The sequence below is a fragment of the Pseudorca crassidens genome, chromosome 2 (assembly GCF_039906515.1).
Source record: "Pseudorca crassidens isolate mPseCra1 chromosome 2, mPseCra1.hap1, whole genome shotgun sequence".
Classification (NCBI taxonomy): domain Eukaryota; kingdom Metazoa; phylum Chordata; class Mammalia; order Artiodactyla; family Delphinidae; genus Pseudorca; species Pseudorca crassidens.
The window spans coordinates 11948016-11965666 of NC_090297.1; the positions used below are offsets into that span (position 1 = coordinate 11948016).

The 17651-nt window shown below is 50.0% G+C and overlaps 1 protein-coding gene across 4 annotated transcripts in view; it reads left to right on the plus strand.

The window, feature by feature from the left end:
- The window catches only part of PLEKHM2 (pleckstrin homology and RUN domain containing M2), a 41853-nt gene that overhangs the window by 6198 nt on the left and 18004 nt on the right, over nt 1-17651 (plus strand). Inside the window, exon 2 of one of the 4 annotated variants that reach the window (XM_067721367.1) lies at nt 14959-15731. The exons of the other annotated variants lie outside the window; for them this stretch is intronic. Within the exon in view, the coding sequence (XP_067577468.1) occupies nt 15729-15731 (3 nt within the window). The 5' untranslated portion in view covers nt 14959-15728. The remainder of the gene's footprint in view (nt 1-14958; nt 15732-17651) is intronic. 4 annotated transcript variants of the gene reach the window in all.

Sequence of the window (17651 nt, forward strand, 5' to 3'; positions counted from 1 at the left end):
TGGTAATGGAAGACAAAGGAAGACTGCTGACCTTTCTAATCTAATCTGGGCTGGTCATGGCTTCATGTAGGCCTCGTGTTTTATCTTTAGATTTCCAACTTACAAATAAATGGGGAAAGTCCTGGTAGAAAGGGGGTGGACATGTGTGTAAGCACGAATCTTCTGAGGGCAGAGAGCCACTCTGTGAACCAGCCTGCCATTTATGAAGGAGTTGGGTGTGCTTGACAAGACGCTTATCATTGGATGCGTTTGGACAAGCGAGGGTGAATCAGAAGGTATGTCGCACGCTAGAAGCTGGAAACCCATCCGCGGGTGAATCGCAACAAGAGGCGTGACTAGCATCGTGGGTAAGAACATGGGTTCTGGAGTCTGGTGGCCTGGATAGAACCCCTGCCCTGCCAATGAATAACCCTGTAACCTTGGGTAGGTTCCTTACCCTCTCCGTGCCTCAGTTTTCTCGTCTGTAAAGCAGGGATGAAATCAGTGCTGTTGTGAAGATTTGATGAGAGTCTGTATGGACAGTGTTTAGCCTGGTGCTTAACCCAGTCTTAGTAAGCTGTCTTAGTCTGTTGGGGCTGCTGTAACAGACCACGATAGACTGGGTGGCTTATAAGCAACGTACATTTATCTGTCACAGTTCTGGAGGCTGGAAGCCTGAAAACAGAGTCCCAGCATGGTCGGGTTCTGGTGAGGGCTCTGTTTGGGGCTGGGTTGCCGACTGCTGACTTCTCCCTGTGTCCTTACGTGGGGGGGTGGGGGGAGGGAGCGCTCCTGGGTCTCTTTTATAAGAGAATTAATCCCATTCATTAGGGCTCCACCCTCATGACATAATCACCTCCCAAAGGCCCCACCTCCTAACACCATCACCTTGGGGGTTAGGATTTCAACATACGAACCTGTAGGGGGACACAGACATTCTGTCTATAGCATAAGTGGTCGCTTTTTCTGTTTGTGGTAGAGCCAGTTCCTCCCTTTCACAAGGTCTGAAGGTGGCTAAACGACCTTACCACCTAGACATTGCTAATGGGCCTTGTTACCCACTTCCTTTGTATGTTGCGTTTCAGAGAACTATTTTATGATTCTGCCATATGAAGGGCATTTGGTTTTCTGAGTCAGAGTATCTGCTTCTAATGGGAATCGGTTCAGCTACAGCAGTAGGCATGGAGGGCTAGCCGTCTTGGGGTCGGATTTGACCTTGAGCACCAATCCCTCCTGAATTTGTTATATGGTACCTTAAGAGTTGCTTCGCCTGTTTTGCCCATCCTACCGCTAGTAAAATGGTCTAACCGATCCTTTCATAAGGACGTTGCATGAAGAAAATGAGGTGTGATTTCTGCAAAAAAAAAAAAAAAAGATCCATGTGTGTTAGCTATGTTTGCAAAGGGTATTTGAGAACTTTTTATTGAAATAAAATATACCTACAGAAAATAGCATATACCTACAGAAAATAAAATATACCTACACTCCTAGATGTAGAGCTGAGTGAGTTCTCACAAAGTGAGCACATCCACATATCCAGCACCTAGAGCCAGAAACGAACACAGCCATCATCCCAGAAACTACACCCCCAAGTGCAACCACTGTTCCTAAGCAGCGTTGTTGAGTTCAGCTATTTTCACACCTAGATTTGGTGATGCTGAACATGCCCTGTAACACCAGTGCAGTAGCTGATCCAGGGAACCTGTGTTCTGATATGAAGGCAGGATTCCTGGGAGTTAGAGAGAAGTGGAGAGTTTAATAGTTAGCACAGTTAAATGATAATGATAACAATAAAAGGCAAGTGCAATATGAAACATCCCAGATGCAGACAATAAAGCTTGTGGTTTCCGATTTGTTAATAGCTAAAGAGAGACGTCCAAGTTAAAGAGTGTTGGCATTTTGAATTGGCATGTGGTTCTACTAAATAACATCTTCTCCAGGGGAGGGGAGGCAGTGGGTTTCACGAGAGTTTTGTTTTGTTTCTGAGGAGCGTGTCTGTTGCATACGCTTGCAATCTGAACAAAGGCTCTGCAGTGGAAGGCAGCCTCTGCCCTCCAACAGTTCATATATTGGTTGGAGGGAGGATTTAAAAAGTCACCAAGGCAAGGAGAAGCCTCAGAGAAGGCGAGCTTAACTGAGTCTTGACAAATTGGTAGAATTCAGAGACAGAGAAGAAGTGGGCATTTAAGATAGAAAGTAGGCATTTAACATCCCCAAGGCAGTGGGGACATCCAGGTGGCCTTCTGAGGACACAGAGGAGACAGAGCAGTCTCGGGAGTGTGGAGGGTTCTCCTCGATACGGCTGGAAAGTGCTTTCCATCGAAGCTGTCCAGCACAGTGGATACAGACGCAGGTTACAAATTCAGGGTACAAATACAAGTACACAGACCTCGATTTGGGTTTGAATTTGGGGTTTGTCACTGACCATGTTGACCCTGGCAAATCACTGTACCTCAATTAGCCTCAGCAGTCAGAACCTACTCATAGTTGTAATGAGAATGAAATTACAGGAGATGACACACTCAGAGCACTGAGTACAAGATCTCATGCATAACAAGGCCTGAATAAGGTATCAGCTACCATTAGCACTTGCAAGTGTATGTGTGAACCCTGCCATTTTCTCTTGTGTAGTTTTCAAAGTCTTACACTACACTCCTCTGTTCCTTCAAGCTCATGGTTTGTCAAGACTTTTTCTTCAAAGACCAGATGGTAAATATTTTCAGCCCATGTGGTCTTCGTTGAAACCATTCAGTCCTGCCCTTGTAGCTCAAAAGCAACCACAGACAAGCCATACACGTAGCTGGATTTGGCCCAGAGCTACTTGTATTTGTGCACAAAAGTGTCCTCCCCAGGGTAGGCTAGGGATCGCTTTCAAAGAAGCTGGTGTGATGGCCAGTCCCATAGTCAACGAAATCTCTATTGTCACTGGGTTTTTGCACTATGTCAGGCTTGTGGAATGAATACGGACACTCGTAAATACCACTGGATGTGTGTCTTTCAAAAACATTTACTGATCACCTTCCTTCTGTCCTCACTGTCCTAGGCCCTAAAAGGGTAGAACCCGGCCAAAACCCACAGTCTTCCAAGTGAGATCACACCCCTGGTTTCAGGACTTAATGAAGCTCGGGTTCTTGATGTCTCATCGCAGAAAGAATTCAGTGAGAGCCAAAGTGATAGGTAAGACGTAGATTTATTTAGAGAGAAACACTCCACAGACAGAGCATGGGCCATCTCAGAAGGCGAGAAAGGCACGAGGGTGCAGGGTTGTCAGGTTTTATAGGGGTGGGTAATTTCATAGGCTAATGAGTGGGGGGAGTATTCCAGCTATTTTAGGAAGGGGCGGGGATTTCCAGGAATTGGGCCACCGCCCACTTTTTGATCCTTACTGATCTTGGAACTGTCATGGCGCCTGTGGGTGTGTCATTTAGCTTGCTGATATAAGCATATACTGAGGCTCCGGGTTTGGGGGGCCATCTTGGACCCATTTGGTTCTAATCAGTTTATGTCATGTCCTCGGGCTATGTTATTCTTTCAAAGGTTGTGCCCTGCCCCTTCCCTCCTGTTTCAGGAGGAGAAAGTGATAAGTTAGCAGACAAACCAATACAAAGACCTTCATATTGTGATGTGTCCTGAAGGCCTCGGTCAGGAAAAGGTGGTGAACTGGCAGAGGGTCTGCTGCAGAGGGGGGTGGTCAGAGGAGACTTGCCAAAGAGGTGACATTGCTTCCAGCAAGGGACACTGACTACGATGAGAGAGTGAGACATTAGCCTAGGAAGATGAGGAGTTGTTTTAAAAAATATACAAATATCTCAGAAGTGTATAAAATGAAAAGTAAGCGACCCCAGTTCTCTGTCTCCTCAGCCCCAATTTGGATCCCCTTAAACAGGGTGAATAGACTTGTACTGATAAAGTAACCCTCCTTGAGAGAATGTTCCTAGGTCGGGACCACCTTCTCTCACAGAGGACAACCCAGGTCCCCAGTGCCCTCAGTCTGGGCGGGTTGCCCCACCGGGCTGGGCTCTGAGTGGCCTTCTATTTCCGGCCAGGCATACCCTGCGTTGAGCGGGGGTCTCCTGAGCGGGGTCCGCTGACGCTGGTCTAAGAGCTGCAGCTGTTCAGCCTCGCCTGGCAGTGCAGCTGAAACGGCTGGGTCCGGTGGTGGGCTCTTTGCGCCCATTTTTCCACTCCACCAGAGAGGTTAGATCTGCCAGTACATTAAAAATGAGCTAGGGCAGCTCTTTCCCAGAGAGGGCGTGGTAGTTAGAGCTATGTGGGAATTACACTGACCATTTGATTTCAATCAATAGTTTTGTTCTCTTGGCTTCATGGAAAAACTCTTAAGAGTTTTAAAATCTTAAGCATTCTGAAAACCCCTGATGACCTGAGTCACCTGGGCAAAGAGCTCGATAAAATAGTAAGTATCCACACACACATTTTATAAACAGAAGTGTTAAGGGCTCCCCCTCCCCTGCCCGAGTCCTGAGGTTGGCAGTAGCTCTCTCCTCTCCGCTCTCACATCACGGAGGCTACCTAGAGAGGGATGAGTGGTTCCAAGCAGGAACCACTTAGGTGTGCCCCTGACCCCCCGAGTGACCCCACCCAGGCCCAGCATGAGACGCTAGTGGAGAAGCGGTCACTGGTTTTTCTGAGCCCTGCCTGAGTTTTACTCTGGTTCTCCTTTTGCAAGATGCTTCTCTGATGTTAGGGCTCTGTTTGCAGGCTGGTGACATTGTGGTCCTTTCCACCCCATCACAGGACACCCCGGGCCCTCTCTTTCTCCTCCGTGCCTTGGCTCTAGCATCAGCCTCATCCACCTCGAAAGGCCCCGTTTGATGACTGGAGGCCAGGCAGAAACAGGTCTGCATCAGGCAGCGGCAGCTCCGTTCAGTTGGGGTGGGCCCCAGCCGTCTGTGTAATCACAGTGGACACACGGAGTTTCGGAGGGAGCAGTGGCGATTCCTGTGGGTCCCCCTCAAAGCTCATCCGGCTGGAGCCCGTTGGGAAAAGAAATTTCCCGGCAAGATTGAAAGGCTGCCAATGGCTGACAGAAACGTCAGGCCTAAAAGTTAATGCTGAATGAGGGTGGAGTGGTCAAGACGTTTCCACGTGGAGAGAAAGGAGCAGGTATTCTGGGTGCGAGCATTGTGGAAGGAGAAAGCTGGCGTTTGTAGGTGCTGGGGGCGCTCTGGGTGGGTCATTCTCCCCCCTTGAGTCTTCAGGGCTCATCTCTGGCATCAGGATTTGCCACCATGGCAAGGAGAGTGTGGTGCCACTGAGGCTGGCAGTGCCCTTATGTCCAAGGAAAGCAACGGGCCTTTTCCCCCTTCGATAAAAAGCTCTCCCGGGGGCTTCCCTGGTGGCGCAGTGGTTGAGAATCTGCCTGCCAATGCAGGGGACATGGGTTTGAGCCCTGGTCTGGGGGCATCCCACATGCCGCGGAGCAACTAGGCCCGTGAGCCACAACTACTGAGCCTGTGCGTCTGGAGCTTGTGCTCCGCAACAGGAGAGGCCGCGATAGTGAGAGGCCTGCGCACCGCGATGAAGAGTGGCCCCCGCTTGCCGCAACTGGAGAAAGCCCTCACACAGAAACGAAGACCCAACACAGCCAAAAATAAATATAAATAAATAAATTTTAAAAAAAAAGTTCTCCCGGGTGACCTCAGTGCTGATGGAGCAGGGACCCCCCCCCCACCCCCCGCCCCGGTACAAGGCGAAGTAAGCGACCCTGGGCCCAGAGCTCTCCTCCCTGGGGCGGGTTTGGGTGACCGTTCCTTTCCAGCCCTGTCCTCCTCCTCATTGCTGCTTGCTTGATGTCTCGATGTCCTAGAACTTCCATTTGAGGCAGGGGAAGAAGGACAGTTTCTGGGAGAGTCCATTTGGCTGGAGCTGAGAGTTTAGGTCATTGATCTGTTGGTTGTTATGACTACCTAGGGTTCCAAGAGCATCTCCTCTGTCTTTCTAGCAAAGCAACTGGTTCTGCCACAGAGACATTCTCCCATCTTACGTATTTGTAATTCATCTGTATTCCTTTTGCTTCTAAGTAGTCACAAACATTATAGAAATGTATAAGGAAGAAAGTGGTCCTTTCCTATAATCGCCCCTCCTCCCTGGCTATCTGTACTTAAGAGTTAGAGCTAAAAGAGTCTAAGAAACCCAGTAACATGTAAGAGCAAGGGAAGGGCTAATGTAGACTTGAAATCCACACTTAACTTTTGAAAGTAGTCAACTTCTGTTCACACTTCACCCTAAGTTCTGTATTTTTGGTGTTACAGACTACTGAGGCGCGAAATGTCCAGACACGCTAACAGGAAGGGGAGTGATCGTAGCAGAATCCGTACACTTAATGCATTCACCACCTGCTGTTCACACACACTTCCTCAGTCAGGCGCACAGCAGACTTGCAGGATGGCTCACGATCCCTGTTTAATACACGAGGGAAGTGAGGTTTAGAAAAGTAACGCGCCCAAGATTCTAACCCTCATAAGGGGCAGGTCTGGACTTGAACCATGTTTCTCGCTCTCGCTCTTTCCATTTCTCTGAGCCTTTTCCGTCTCCATCATGTCTGTCTTGAAATTATAACAGATAATCCATCCCCACAGGTCAGTCTTGTGGGCCAGTCCGCTATAAAACCACCCGTTCACTTAACAAATGGGTGCCTGTGTTGTGCTGGGCACCCGTCCAGTCACTAGGAATCAGCAGTGAACAGAGCCCACCAAGCCCCTGCCCCCTCGGGGCTGACACTCTAGAAGACAGACCAGCGTTAAACAAATCACAGCGGATGGGGTGTGTGCCCTGCCCCAGGCCCTCCCACGTGTCCTTCAGGAACCTATCCATGGTGCTCTCGGCACACTTCCTGACCCTGTATTTACACCTTCAGCCTCCAAAGTCTCTGACTGTCTCACCTCTCAACCTAAGTCGTGATTTAGACAGTGACTGGATGGCCATTTTCCTCAGCAACGGTATGGTTGTCTGGGTGGGGGACATTGCAGGTACGGTGGAGGAAGAGGGAAGTGAAAGATGAACACAGCCAGTGAGGCTCCCAGGCTTTGGAAGACTGAGTAAAATGAGGCTTTGAAAAACTCCCTCCCTCCTCCCGCCGGTGCTACACACAACACTGAATGTGAGCGCTCAGAAAACAGAGAGCGGGGGCCCTGCCAGCTTCGGCTTCCGTCGCAGCGTACAAGGATGGAGTAGAGTCCTGCCTGCGGCGTGTTCTTTCAGGCCATTGGTTGGCTTCTAGGTCTCTGGTGTTTGCCCAGGGACCTCTTGGGAGGGCCTCTTACATTTTCCTCTCCACTCTGAAAGGAGCCCTTGGTCCCTCCATCAGAGGTCAACGCTGTGCTGAGTTCAGAGGCAGAACAATCGTAGTACCTCGGGGCTGGGACACTCCCCTGCCAGGAAGAGGAGCATTTAATTGCTTTTGGAAACCATATTCTGTCAAAGTACCCAGTTACCAAGAGATCTGTGCCCAGCTAGGCTAGTCCCCTCCTGCTGTCATCGTTCCAACACCCCAGAGAAAGCGCAAAAAATGAAATCCATGGATAATCCAAGTACCTGCTTTTTTTTTTTTCCTTTGGGCCGTGCCACGCGCGCCTTGTGGGATCCTAGTTCCCTGACCAGGGTTTGAACCCGGGTCCCCTGCAGTGGAAGCACGGAGTCCCAACCGCTGGACCGCCAGGGAATTCCCAATTACCTGCTTTTTTCATCTTTTCCCTAGTATATCTTTCAGCAGAGCTAGGCAGAGAGCCTGCCAACTCCAGCAAAGGGGCTAATGAGCAGTGATTTGGGAGGTGGGAACGAAAGCTGTATAATTGGGTGTATTTAGTGGCAAATGAACGGTTAAGAAGCGTTGATTTCACCCAACTTGCTTCAGGAACGATGCAGGCCATGGTAAACAAACAGCGCACCCTTTATGGCAGCCCTACATGGGGTGGTGCCAGTCAGTCCCAGGATGCCACCAGCCTGGGCACAGGCCTTTCCCGGGCAGGGGCATGGGCTGCAGGACTGTGTTTTTCATGCCCACCGAGAAACCAGGCCCGTCGTTTCTGAATGGCAGGATCTCTGACTGGTTCTTGTGCAGAGGTGATGCCTGGGTTCTCTAGTTCTATAATCGACTATAATTGATTGTCATTGGGAATGAGCTATTTTCCAGGCTAAGGTAGGGTGGGATCTCAGGTGAGGGATTTTAAAATGAGGAGAATGAGTCAGAAACATTGCGGTTGCCTGGGGTTGGTGGAGCCGTGGACACCCAGTGGGCCTTAGCTTCTGTGGACATTCTCATGTTGTCTAGGAAGGAAGTGGCTGGAACCTTCCCGACGTCGCCCCCCTAAACTCCCAGCTCCCATTCGATAGAGCCCTGGGAGTGGCCCAAGACCCCTACTGCTCTGTCCTCCTCAGTAAGACGCTGGGATGAGCACTTTCCGGATGGTCACAGCAGGTGCCCCTGACCTTCACTTTATCCCCAGGGAGGATGGAAGCAGAAGGGGCTCCAGGAATAGCTACCTCTGTGGTATCTGAGCACACCGGGCCAAGACGCTGCAGTAAAGCAGAAGGACCACTGGACAAAGCCAGGAGGTGCAGGAAGCGTCTTCACTTCCCTGGGCCCCAGCCTCCCAGACCCATGAGATGAGGGTTCTGGCTAAGTGATTATTTTTCTGATTTTCAGTGCATTCAGTAGTTAAAGTTCCATTCACTGAGAGCCTCTCCCTTGCTCACTCTAACTGCCCCCCACACCCTCCTGAATGAGAGGCTCCAGGAGAGGAAGACGGTAAGAGGCCCTCCCGAGAGGTCCCTGCGCAAACACCAGAGACCTGGAAGCCAAGCAACAGCCTGAAAAAACACGCCACACACAGGATTCTACTCCATCCTCGAACCACTGGTGATTTCTAAGGGCTCTTATGCCCTTAGATTCTGAAATTCTTCATCCTGGCCAGCGCCCAGCCTTGTCTTCGATTCCAATGGAGAGTCTTTCCAGAAATGCTGTCGACAGTAGCCTTCCTTTCCTTGGATCATGTAAAGCAGGCATTATTGTTCTTTTTTTAAATTTATTTATTTATTTATTTTTGGCTGCGTTGGGTCTTCGTTGCTACGTGCAGGCTTTCTCTAGTTGCGGCGAGCAGGGGCTACTCTTCGTTGTGGTGTGTGGGCTTCTCATTGTGGTGGCTTCTCTTGTTGCAGAGCACGGGCTCTAGACACGCGGGCTCAGTAGTTGTGGCACTCGGGCTCAGTAGTTGTGGCACACGGGCTTAGTTGCTCCGCGGCATGTGGGATCTTCCTGGACCAGGGCTCGAACCCGTGTCGCCTACATTGGCAGGCAGATTCTTAACCACTGCGCCACCAGGGAAGTCCCGGCATTATTGTTTTTAAGAAGCTTTGCTAAGATTTAAAAGACTCCAGCCTGCCTGCCTTATTATTTATTTATTTGTTTACATTTATTTTTGAGAGGAAGGGTGGTGAGCACTGGCCTTCTCTTCAGATCCATGAGAGTCTGTGTCTGAAGCCAATGCAAACTACTGGTGCGGCATCAGGGTGGGGACGTTGATTCGGTGGCCGCACCAACCCTTCTTTAGCCGTGTCTGCCATGGACGAGCCCTCATGGGGTCCCTCTCCCTGGGGGCGTCCAGGCTTCCAGGTTTGGGGACATCCTAACCCCAAAGTAATAAATGGTATCACACAGTCTGACCTCTGCCTGTCCTCGGAGGGTCTGCCTCAGAAAGAAGAGCAAGTGTCCGCGAGGCCCACAGGTGCAGCTTGACCCAGCAGGGGCCCCACGGTGGCTAGAATTCCAAAGGCAAGGTGGGCAGAGACCTCCCACTTCCCGCAGGCCTCGTCCCTCCCCCATGCCGCACCCCAGCTGCAGCCGGTGAGAGGCAGCCCTGGGATGAGGTGTCCAAGTGGGTCCTGCAGCTCGGGGTGGCTCCAAGTTGGAGTTGAGCTCGTGTAACCAGGGCCATCGTTGGTTTAATTTGTAAAAGAGGTGCTCTGAGGTCGGCTGGCAGCCCACCTCTCTTCAGCTGGGGTCTTTTCTGCTGTTGGATTTCTACTTCCTAGGCCTGCACTGGGAGGGCTGTTCTAAATGCTCTGTCGTCTAAATACATCTGGTCCCCGTGGAGCCGGTAGAGCAGCTGCTGGTACCCGGCGACCTCCTCCCTGAGCAGCGGGAGAGTCTCCTGTGTTCAAGGTCCGTGTCCTCCGCCAGGGATGCAGCAGGCCCAGCAGTGAGCCCCTAAGTGGTTGGGCGGCTCACACGGGCGTGTCGCCAGCCTGGGTCTGTCCGGCCTCACAGACTCTCCTGCCTTTGTCGGGGCAGGGACTTTTCTCCTGCTCTGTAAACCTAGGCGTGCGGAGCCCCCCACCCCACCCCGCCCGCCCCAGTACAGACGGTGAGCAGAGTGAGATTTCAGATCCCCGGCTGTTTGCTGAGCAGCATCACAGCCTCTTTGGTCTCAGCTGACCAGGGAGGAGGAAAGGAGGGCCCCTGCAACCAGCTCATTTTCACTTGGCCGTTGTTAATCTTTCACAGCTGCCGTGGAGTTACCTATTAGGGACCAATTCTGGAAGGATTTCTTGGTACCGACCATAGAACTAGAAATTGTTTCATGGTTATGCGTCCAGGAGAGAGACAAGACTGAGAGGGCCTGGCTGTGGCAGCTCCAAGCGGAGAGTGGGACTAACCCTGATTAAAATGCCCGGAGTGAGGCATTTCTTGGCTTGCGGAAGTGCGCCACCCCCATGTCCCTGCAGCCACGGGGCCTGGCACAGTCTCGTGATGGCTGGTTTTCCCAGAGGGCTCAGCAGGGAGCACCGGCCTCCTGGCCGTGAGAGTCTGGGGTGAGCTGAACCCAGCTCTTCCTGGCCTGGGTGCCCAAGTGCACCCGGAGAACCGGGAACAGGGAGAGAAGAGCAGCTTAGCCAGTCCGGGTGTGGCCTGGGAGCATGACTTGGAGATGAGGCCTGAGTTCAAGGACTCTCAGGAAACCATGGCTTCAAAAACAAGTTTTTAAAAATAAATTTCTTTATTTTTGGCTGTGTTGGGTCTTCGTTGCTGCGAGCGGGGGCTACTTTTCGTTGAGGTGTGTGGGCGTCTCATTGCGGTGGCCTTCAGTAGTTGTGGCTCACAGGCTCTGTAGTTGTGGCTTGCGGGCTCTACAGCGCAGGCTCAGTAGTTGTGGCTCACGGGCTCTAGGGTGCAGGCTCAGTAGTTGCGGCTCGTGGGCTTAGTTGCTCCACGGCATGTGGGATCTTCCCGGACCAGGGCTCGAGCCCGTGTCCCCTGCATCGACAGGCAGATTCTTAACCACTGCACCACCAGGGAAGCCCTAAAAACAATTTTAAATCTTATTCTCTCTCTCTTCATTCTCAGCGGACCTTGCTTATTGTTTTTTAATTTAAAAAAAAATTTATTTATGTTTGGCTGTGTTGGGTCTTCATTGCTGTGCGCGGACTTTCTCTAGTTGCGGCGAGCGGGGGGCTACTCTCCCTTGCGGTGCGTGGGCTTCTCATTGCAGTGGCTTCTCTTGTTGTGGAGCACGGGCTCCAGGTGCACGGACTTCAGTAGTTGTGGCACGTGGGCTCAGTAGTTGTGGCTCATGGGCTCTAGAGCTCAGCCTCAGTAGTTGTGGCGCATGGGCTTAGTTGCTCTGCGGCATGTGGGATCTTCGCAGACCAGGGCTCGAACCCGTCTCCCCTGCCTCAACAGGCGGATTCTTAACCACTGCGCCACCAGGGAAGCCCTGCCTTGCTTATTTTTAAATTTTCTTCCCATGAGAATTTTTTCACCCTCCCTCCATCAAGCTCACCAGCCCACCTGGGCTCCCATCTGTGGCCACCCCTACCCTGGGCAGTGGATCCCACCCCGTCTTTCCTGTTCAAGGACTTGGCTCCTTTACTCCACCCCCATTTTCCTGCCACCTTTTTGGCAAAGCTGGTCAAAGGAGTTTTCTGTATTGCTGTCTTCTCTTTTTTCCTTCCTTCCTTCTCCTTTTCTCTCTTCTAACCAAATTTAATAATAATTTTTACCCCGTGTCATCAAACATCTCCTGTTTTCAAGTTCCACTTGCCTCATCAATGTCAGTTTACAAATACCTCATTTGCTTGAAACAGGTCCCAAAAAAGCTCTGACTCTCCGTGGCGGACTCCTCCCAGGCTTTCTTCCCTCTCTCTTCACCCCGATTGCTTTTCATCCAGGTTCCCGGCCCCTCCCTTTATGTGGAAACGTGACCCGATGGACTGATCGTTCCCTCCCCCTGCAGACTGTCTTCATGTAGCTTCTGGAGCACACACTGTCCGGGTTGTCCACTGCCTTGCTGCCTGCGCCTTCTCAGTCTAAAGCAGTGATCCTCAGCCCTGGCTGGGCATTCGAATTATCTGGGGAGTGTTACTAAGAAATGCTGGTTCCTGGGCCCCGCCTCCAGAGTTTCTGCTCCGGTTGATCCGGAGAGGCGCCTGGGCATTGTTCTTTTCCTCCAGTTCCCCAAGTGGCCCTGTCGTGCAGACTGCGGGAGGACCCCTGGTCTGACACTGGAGCGCCCTGGCGTAGTGCTCAGATGCTCCTCTCTCTGCATTCCCAAGATGATCTCATCCAATTCCACAACTTTAAATACCATCCAAAGGCTGATGGCGCTGACCTCCCTCTGAACTCCAGACCCATTTGTACAACTGTCTCCTTGACATCTCCACTTAGATACCTGATAGATGTTTCAAACTTACCATGGCCGGCGCAGAGCTCCACCTGATCTGGAAAGGGCACTGCCGTTCAGTTGCTCAGACCAAAAGCCTTAGAATCATCCTTGGCAGCTTTCTTTCTCTCCTTCCGCACAGCTAATCCATCAGTAAGTCCCTGGGGCGCCACCTGCAGAGTAGCTCTTAAGTCTAACCCTTTTTTGCTTCCACCGCTACAGCCAGCTCCAAGCCTCCATTATCCATCCGCACTGGTGATAGCCTCCCAGCCAGTCTCTCTGCCTCCACCTTGGCCTTCCAGAGTCCGTATATACACCACACATATGCTAGAGCAGCCTCATAACATACATATTGGATTATATTACCTCCCTGTTTTCAGTGACTTCCAATAACTTCCCATCAAACTAGGAATGAAATGCCAAGTCTTTTACCACAGCCTGAACACCTGCACATGATGTGGCCCTTGGCTGTTCTCTGAGCTCGTATCACTCACATCCTTGCCACACCAGTCTCCTTCCGGTTGCCCCTGCCCCAGGACCTTTGCACATGCTGTCCTAACTAGAATGCTCTTCCCCTAGTTACCTCAGTAGTCATTTCCTCAGTGAGATCTTCTCTGACCCCATATTTATAACAGACCCCTGATCACTGCTTTGTTTTTATATAGCATTATTCATCCCTGGCACTATATTATGTATTTGCATACGATTTACATTTTACAAGGGCCGGGACTTCTGTATAAGAATAGCAGCTGGTGTATTCATAGTGGGTGCTCAGTAAATCTTTGTTGAAATATATGAATCTTCAAGGCTCGAGCCTCCTCTTCTGGCCACTGCTGAACTGAGCATTGGGCGAGAGACATCTCCTGGCCCAGCCTGTAACAGGTGTGCATTCCTTGTCACCTCTGCTTAAGGCTCTAGACCAGAGGTCGGCAAACCTTCTATAAAGGGCTGGATAGTAAATATTTTAGGTTCTGCAGGCCATACAGCCTCTGTCTCATCTACTCTGTTCTGCCATCATAGTGCAAAAGCAGCTGTAGATAATACAAAACAAATGGGTGTGGCTGTGTTTTAATAAAACTTTATTTACAAAAATAGGAGGCAGACCCACTGGCCATAGTTTGCTGACCCCTGCTCTAGACCCCTACTAATTCTGAAATTTTCAGCCTTTTCCCCAAACTTTCATGGGCATAAAGGAAACATTCAAAACCACTTGGCAGTCTGATCAGCAGGATGAATTTCTTCCCAGAAGTGAGGAAAGCTCCTCCTGGAGCAACTGTGGCTGATTTAACCAAACAGTGCACTTCCTCACTGCTGGGAAGAGGCCAACATGGGGCAAAAGGATGGAGAGAGCAGGCAAGCTTTCTTCTTAAAGGAGCCACACCAGCCTTTCTCCTCCATCCATCTTCCAGGAAGCAGAGCTGCAGAAGACACTGGTCTCATGTGCACTGTGGGCTTTTTAGTTCCTGTGACTTAAAAAAGAGGGGAGTGCGTTTCACTTTCTTGGGTTCTCCTACAACATATTAGAACAGCATATTAGAACAACACTTTATCTACGTCATTGACTCGGGGATCTTGAAGCCACGTTGGATGAGAAGACCTGGCTTTACAATCTGCCTCTACCACTTACTAGCTCTGTGACCTACTTTACGGGGTTGCTGTGATGATTAAGTTAAGTAGTGTTTGTGAAGTACGTCATCACAGCTGCTAACATTTATGAAGTGTTTCCAAGGCATCGTGCTCTTTGATAAACAGCTAAGGTATTATCTGAACCCTCGCGCAACCTGTAGGGCTGTAGAGCAGGAAACTGAGTTTAGAGAGGTTAAGTAACTTGCCCAAGGCCACACAGTGAGTGGGTAGCAGAGCCCACATTCAAATCCAAGTTGTAGGGCTCCCCTGGTGGCGCAGTGGTTAAGAGTCCGCCTGCCGATTCAGGGGACATGGGTTCGTGCCCTGGTCCGGGAAGATCCCACGTGCCGCGGAGCGCCTGGGCCCGTGAGCCATGGCCGCTGAGCCTGCGCGTCCGGAGCCTGGGCTCTGCAACGGGAGAGGCCACAACAGTGAGAGGCCCATGTACCGAAAAAAAAAAAAAAAATCCAAGTTGTCTGCTGCCTTCCTAGTGCACATAACAAGCATTCAATAAATGATGGCTCTAATTACAGCCAGTGGTAGCTCCACCAGCAAGTATTGTGTGTCACTGAAGAGTAACTTGGAGTAAAATTTGTCCATTATCCTCATTTCATTGATTCGCTTGCTCAGGGGCCCTCAAATGAGGCCTCGATGTTTGCTCTCCTCCCACTTTCAGAGCCTGTGACCTTCCTGGTGCCGTGAGTGGCTCCTCGCAGCTGCCTCTCCATGGCGGGGGAAGAAGACTTCAGCTGTGCATCTTTATGTGGTGCTTTCTGACCAGCTCCCGGAGTGTGAGCTCAAGCTGTTGGCAGAGCTCCTGAAACGCTCCCATCACTGACTCAGAGACAGTCCCTTTCGCCTTCCTGCTCCTCTCAAGAACTGTGCTGGGTTGTCACATTGATGGAAGGTCTCCTTGTTCCCTGAGATAATGGAAAATTTTTATCAACCTGCTGTAAAAGAGTGGTTAAAGAATAGGCTTTGGAACCACCTGCTAATGAGCTGGTGAACAGGATACTGGTTCTTGAGAGCAGAGAACATCACTGAGTCTTCTTTGCCCCTGAACTTACGTTTAGCTAAGTGGTGTGTCATTGGTGTGGCTGAGAATATGGGTTCACTGTTGCTTCTGTTTATTTGAAGTGTAATTAACTTACAACATTATATTAGTTTCAGGTGTACAGCATAGTGATTCGATATTTCTATTCATTATAAAATCACCATGATAAGTCACCATACAAAGTTATTACAGTAGTATTGACTATATTCCCCATGCTGTACATCAGGGGTCCCCAACCCCCGGGCCACGGACTGGTACCGGTCCATGGCCGGTTAGGAACCGGGCCACACAGCAGGAGGTGAGTGGCGGGCGGGCGAGCGAAGCTTCATCTGTATTTACAGCCGCTCCCCATCGCTCTCATTTCCGCCTGAGCTCCACCTGCTGTCAGCATTATGGTGAGTGGTATAATTATTTCATTACATATTACAACATAATAATAATAGAAATAAAGTGCACAATAAACGTAATGCGCTTGAATCATCCCGTAACCATCCCCTCCTCCCACCATCCGTGGAAAAAATTGTCTTCCAAAAAACAGGTCCCTGGTACCAAAAAGGTTGGGGACTGCTGCTGTACATTACTTCCCTGTGAATTATTTATTTTATGACTGAAAGTTTGTACCTCTTAGTCCCGTTCACCTATTTTGCCCATCCCTCCACCCCTCTCCCCTCTAGCAAACCACCAGTTTGTTCTCTGTAGCTATGAGTCTGTATCTGTTTTGTTATGTTTGTTTGTTTTGTTTTATGGCTGAGTAATATTCCACTGTATATCTACCACTTCTTTATCCATTCATCTGTCAATGGACACCGAGATTTCTTCCATAGCTTGGCTGTTGTAAATAATGCTGCGTGAACCGTCCTGTGGCTTCATTATTCTTAAGAATGTTGCCTAGGGGCTTCCCTAGTGGCGCAGTGGTTAAGAATCCGCCTGCCAATGCAGGGGACACAGGTTCGAGCCCTGGTCCGGGAAGATTCCACATGCTGTGGAGCAGCTAAGCCCGTGCGCCACAACTACTGAGCCTGCATTCTAGAGCCCGTGAGCCACAACTACTGCAGCCCGCAAGCCACAACTACTGCAGCCCACTTGCCTAGAACCTGTGCTCCGCAACAGAAGCCACCGCAATGAGAAGCTGGCGCACCGCAACAAAGAGTAGCCCCCACACACCACAACTAGAGAAAGCCTGCACGCAGCAACAAAGACCCAACGCAGCCAATAGATAGATAGATAAAAGAATCTTGGCTAATGCTTACTGAGCACTCGTTGCTTACCAGGATCTATGCTAAGCCTTTTGCATGCTTTATATCATTTGATCCCCTAAACCAACAGACCTTTCTGCAATAATGGACTGATATCTATATCTACACTGTCCAGTACAGTCGCCACTGAACATTTGAAATGGGGCTAGTGCAACTAAAGAACTGGATTTTTACTTCTGTTTAATTTTAACTTTAATTAAATCCAAATAGTCACATGTAGCTAGTGGCTGGCTGTATTGGACAGCTCAGCTCTAAACTATCTTTTGAATCCATTTTACAGATGAGAAAAAAATGAGGGTTAGAGGGTTAATTTGCCAAAGCTACTCAGCTCTGTAGTAGCAGAGCCAGTCTTTGGACCCATGTTTCCTGTCCAGAGCCCTTGCTTTTCACCACCATGTTATACACTCTTTCTATTATACTTTTTGCAGAAATTGTCTCCTGGTTAATTGTCTCCTGGTTACAGACTGTTCCCTAATTCTTAGTACCATGTGTATGTATGCAGCCTCTCCCCTTCAAATGTGAAAGACCTATCCAGAGAAAGCTGGAAAACTTACCAAGTATGTAAAAAAAGACATGCATAAATGGAAAAAAAAATTCCATGTTCGTGGATGGAAAGACTCAGTTTTGCAAAAATACCATTTTTCGGGCTTCCCTGGTTGCGCAGTGGTTGAGAGTCCGCCTGCCGATGCAGGGGACGCGGGTTCGTGCCCCGGTCCAGGAAGATCCCACATGCCACGGAGCGGCTGGGCCCGTGAACCATGGCCGCTGAGCCTGCGCGTCCGGAGCCTGTGCTCCGCAATGGGAGAGGCCACAGCAGTGAGAGGCCTGCGTACCGCAAAAAAAAAAAAAAAAAAAAAAGAATGGAGTGGATCTGTATGTAATGATATGGAAGTATACGTTTGACGTATTGGAAGAAACATTGGTTCAATTAGACAAAATAGTCTAGAAAAATGACTTATTAAATCTTTTTCTATTAAGGAAAAGGTTTCAGAACAATGAGTACAGCGTGATCCCATTTCACTTTTTTTTCTTAAGTCTCTGTATGCAGGAAAAGAGTTG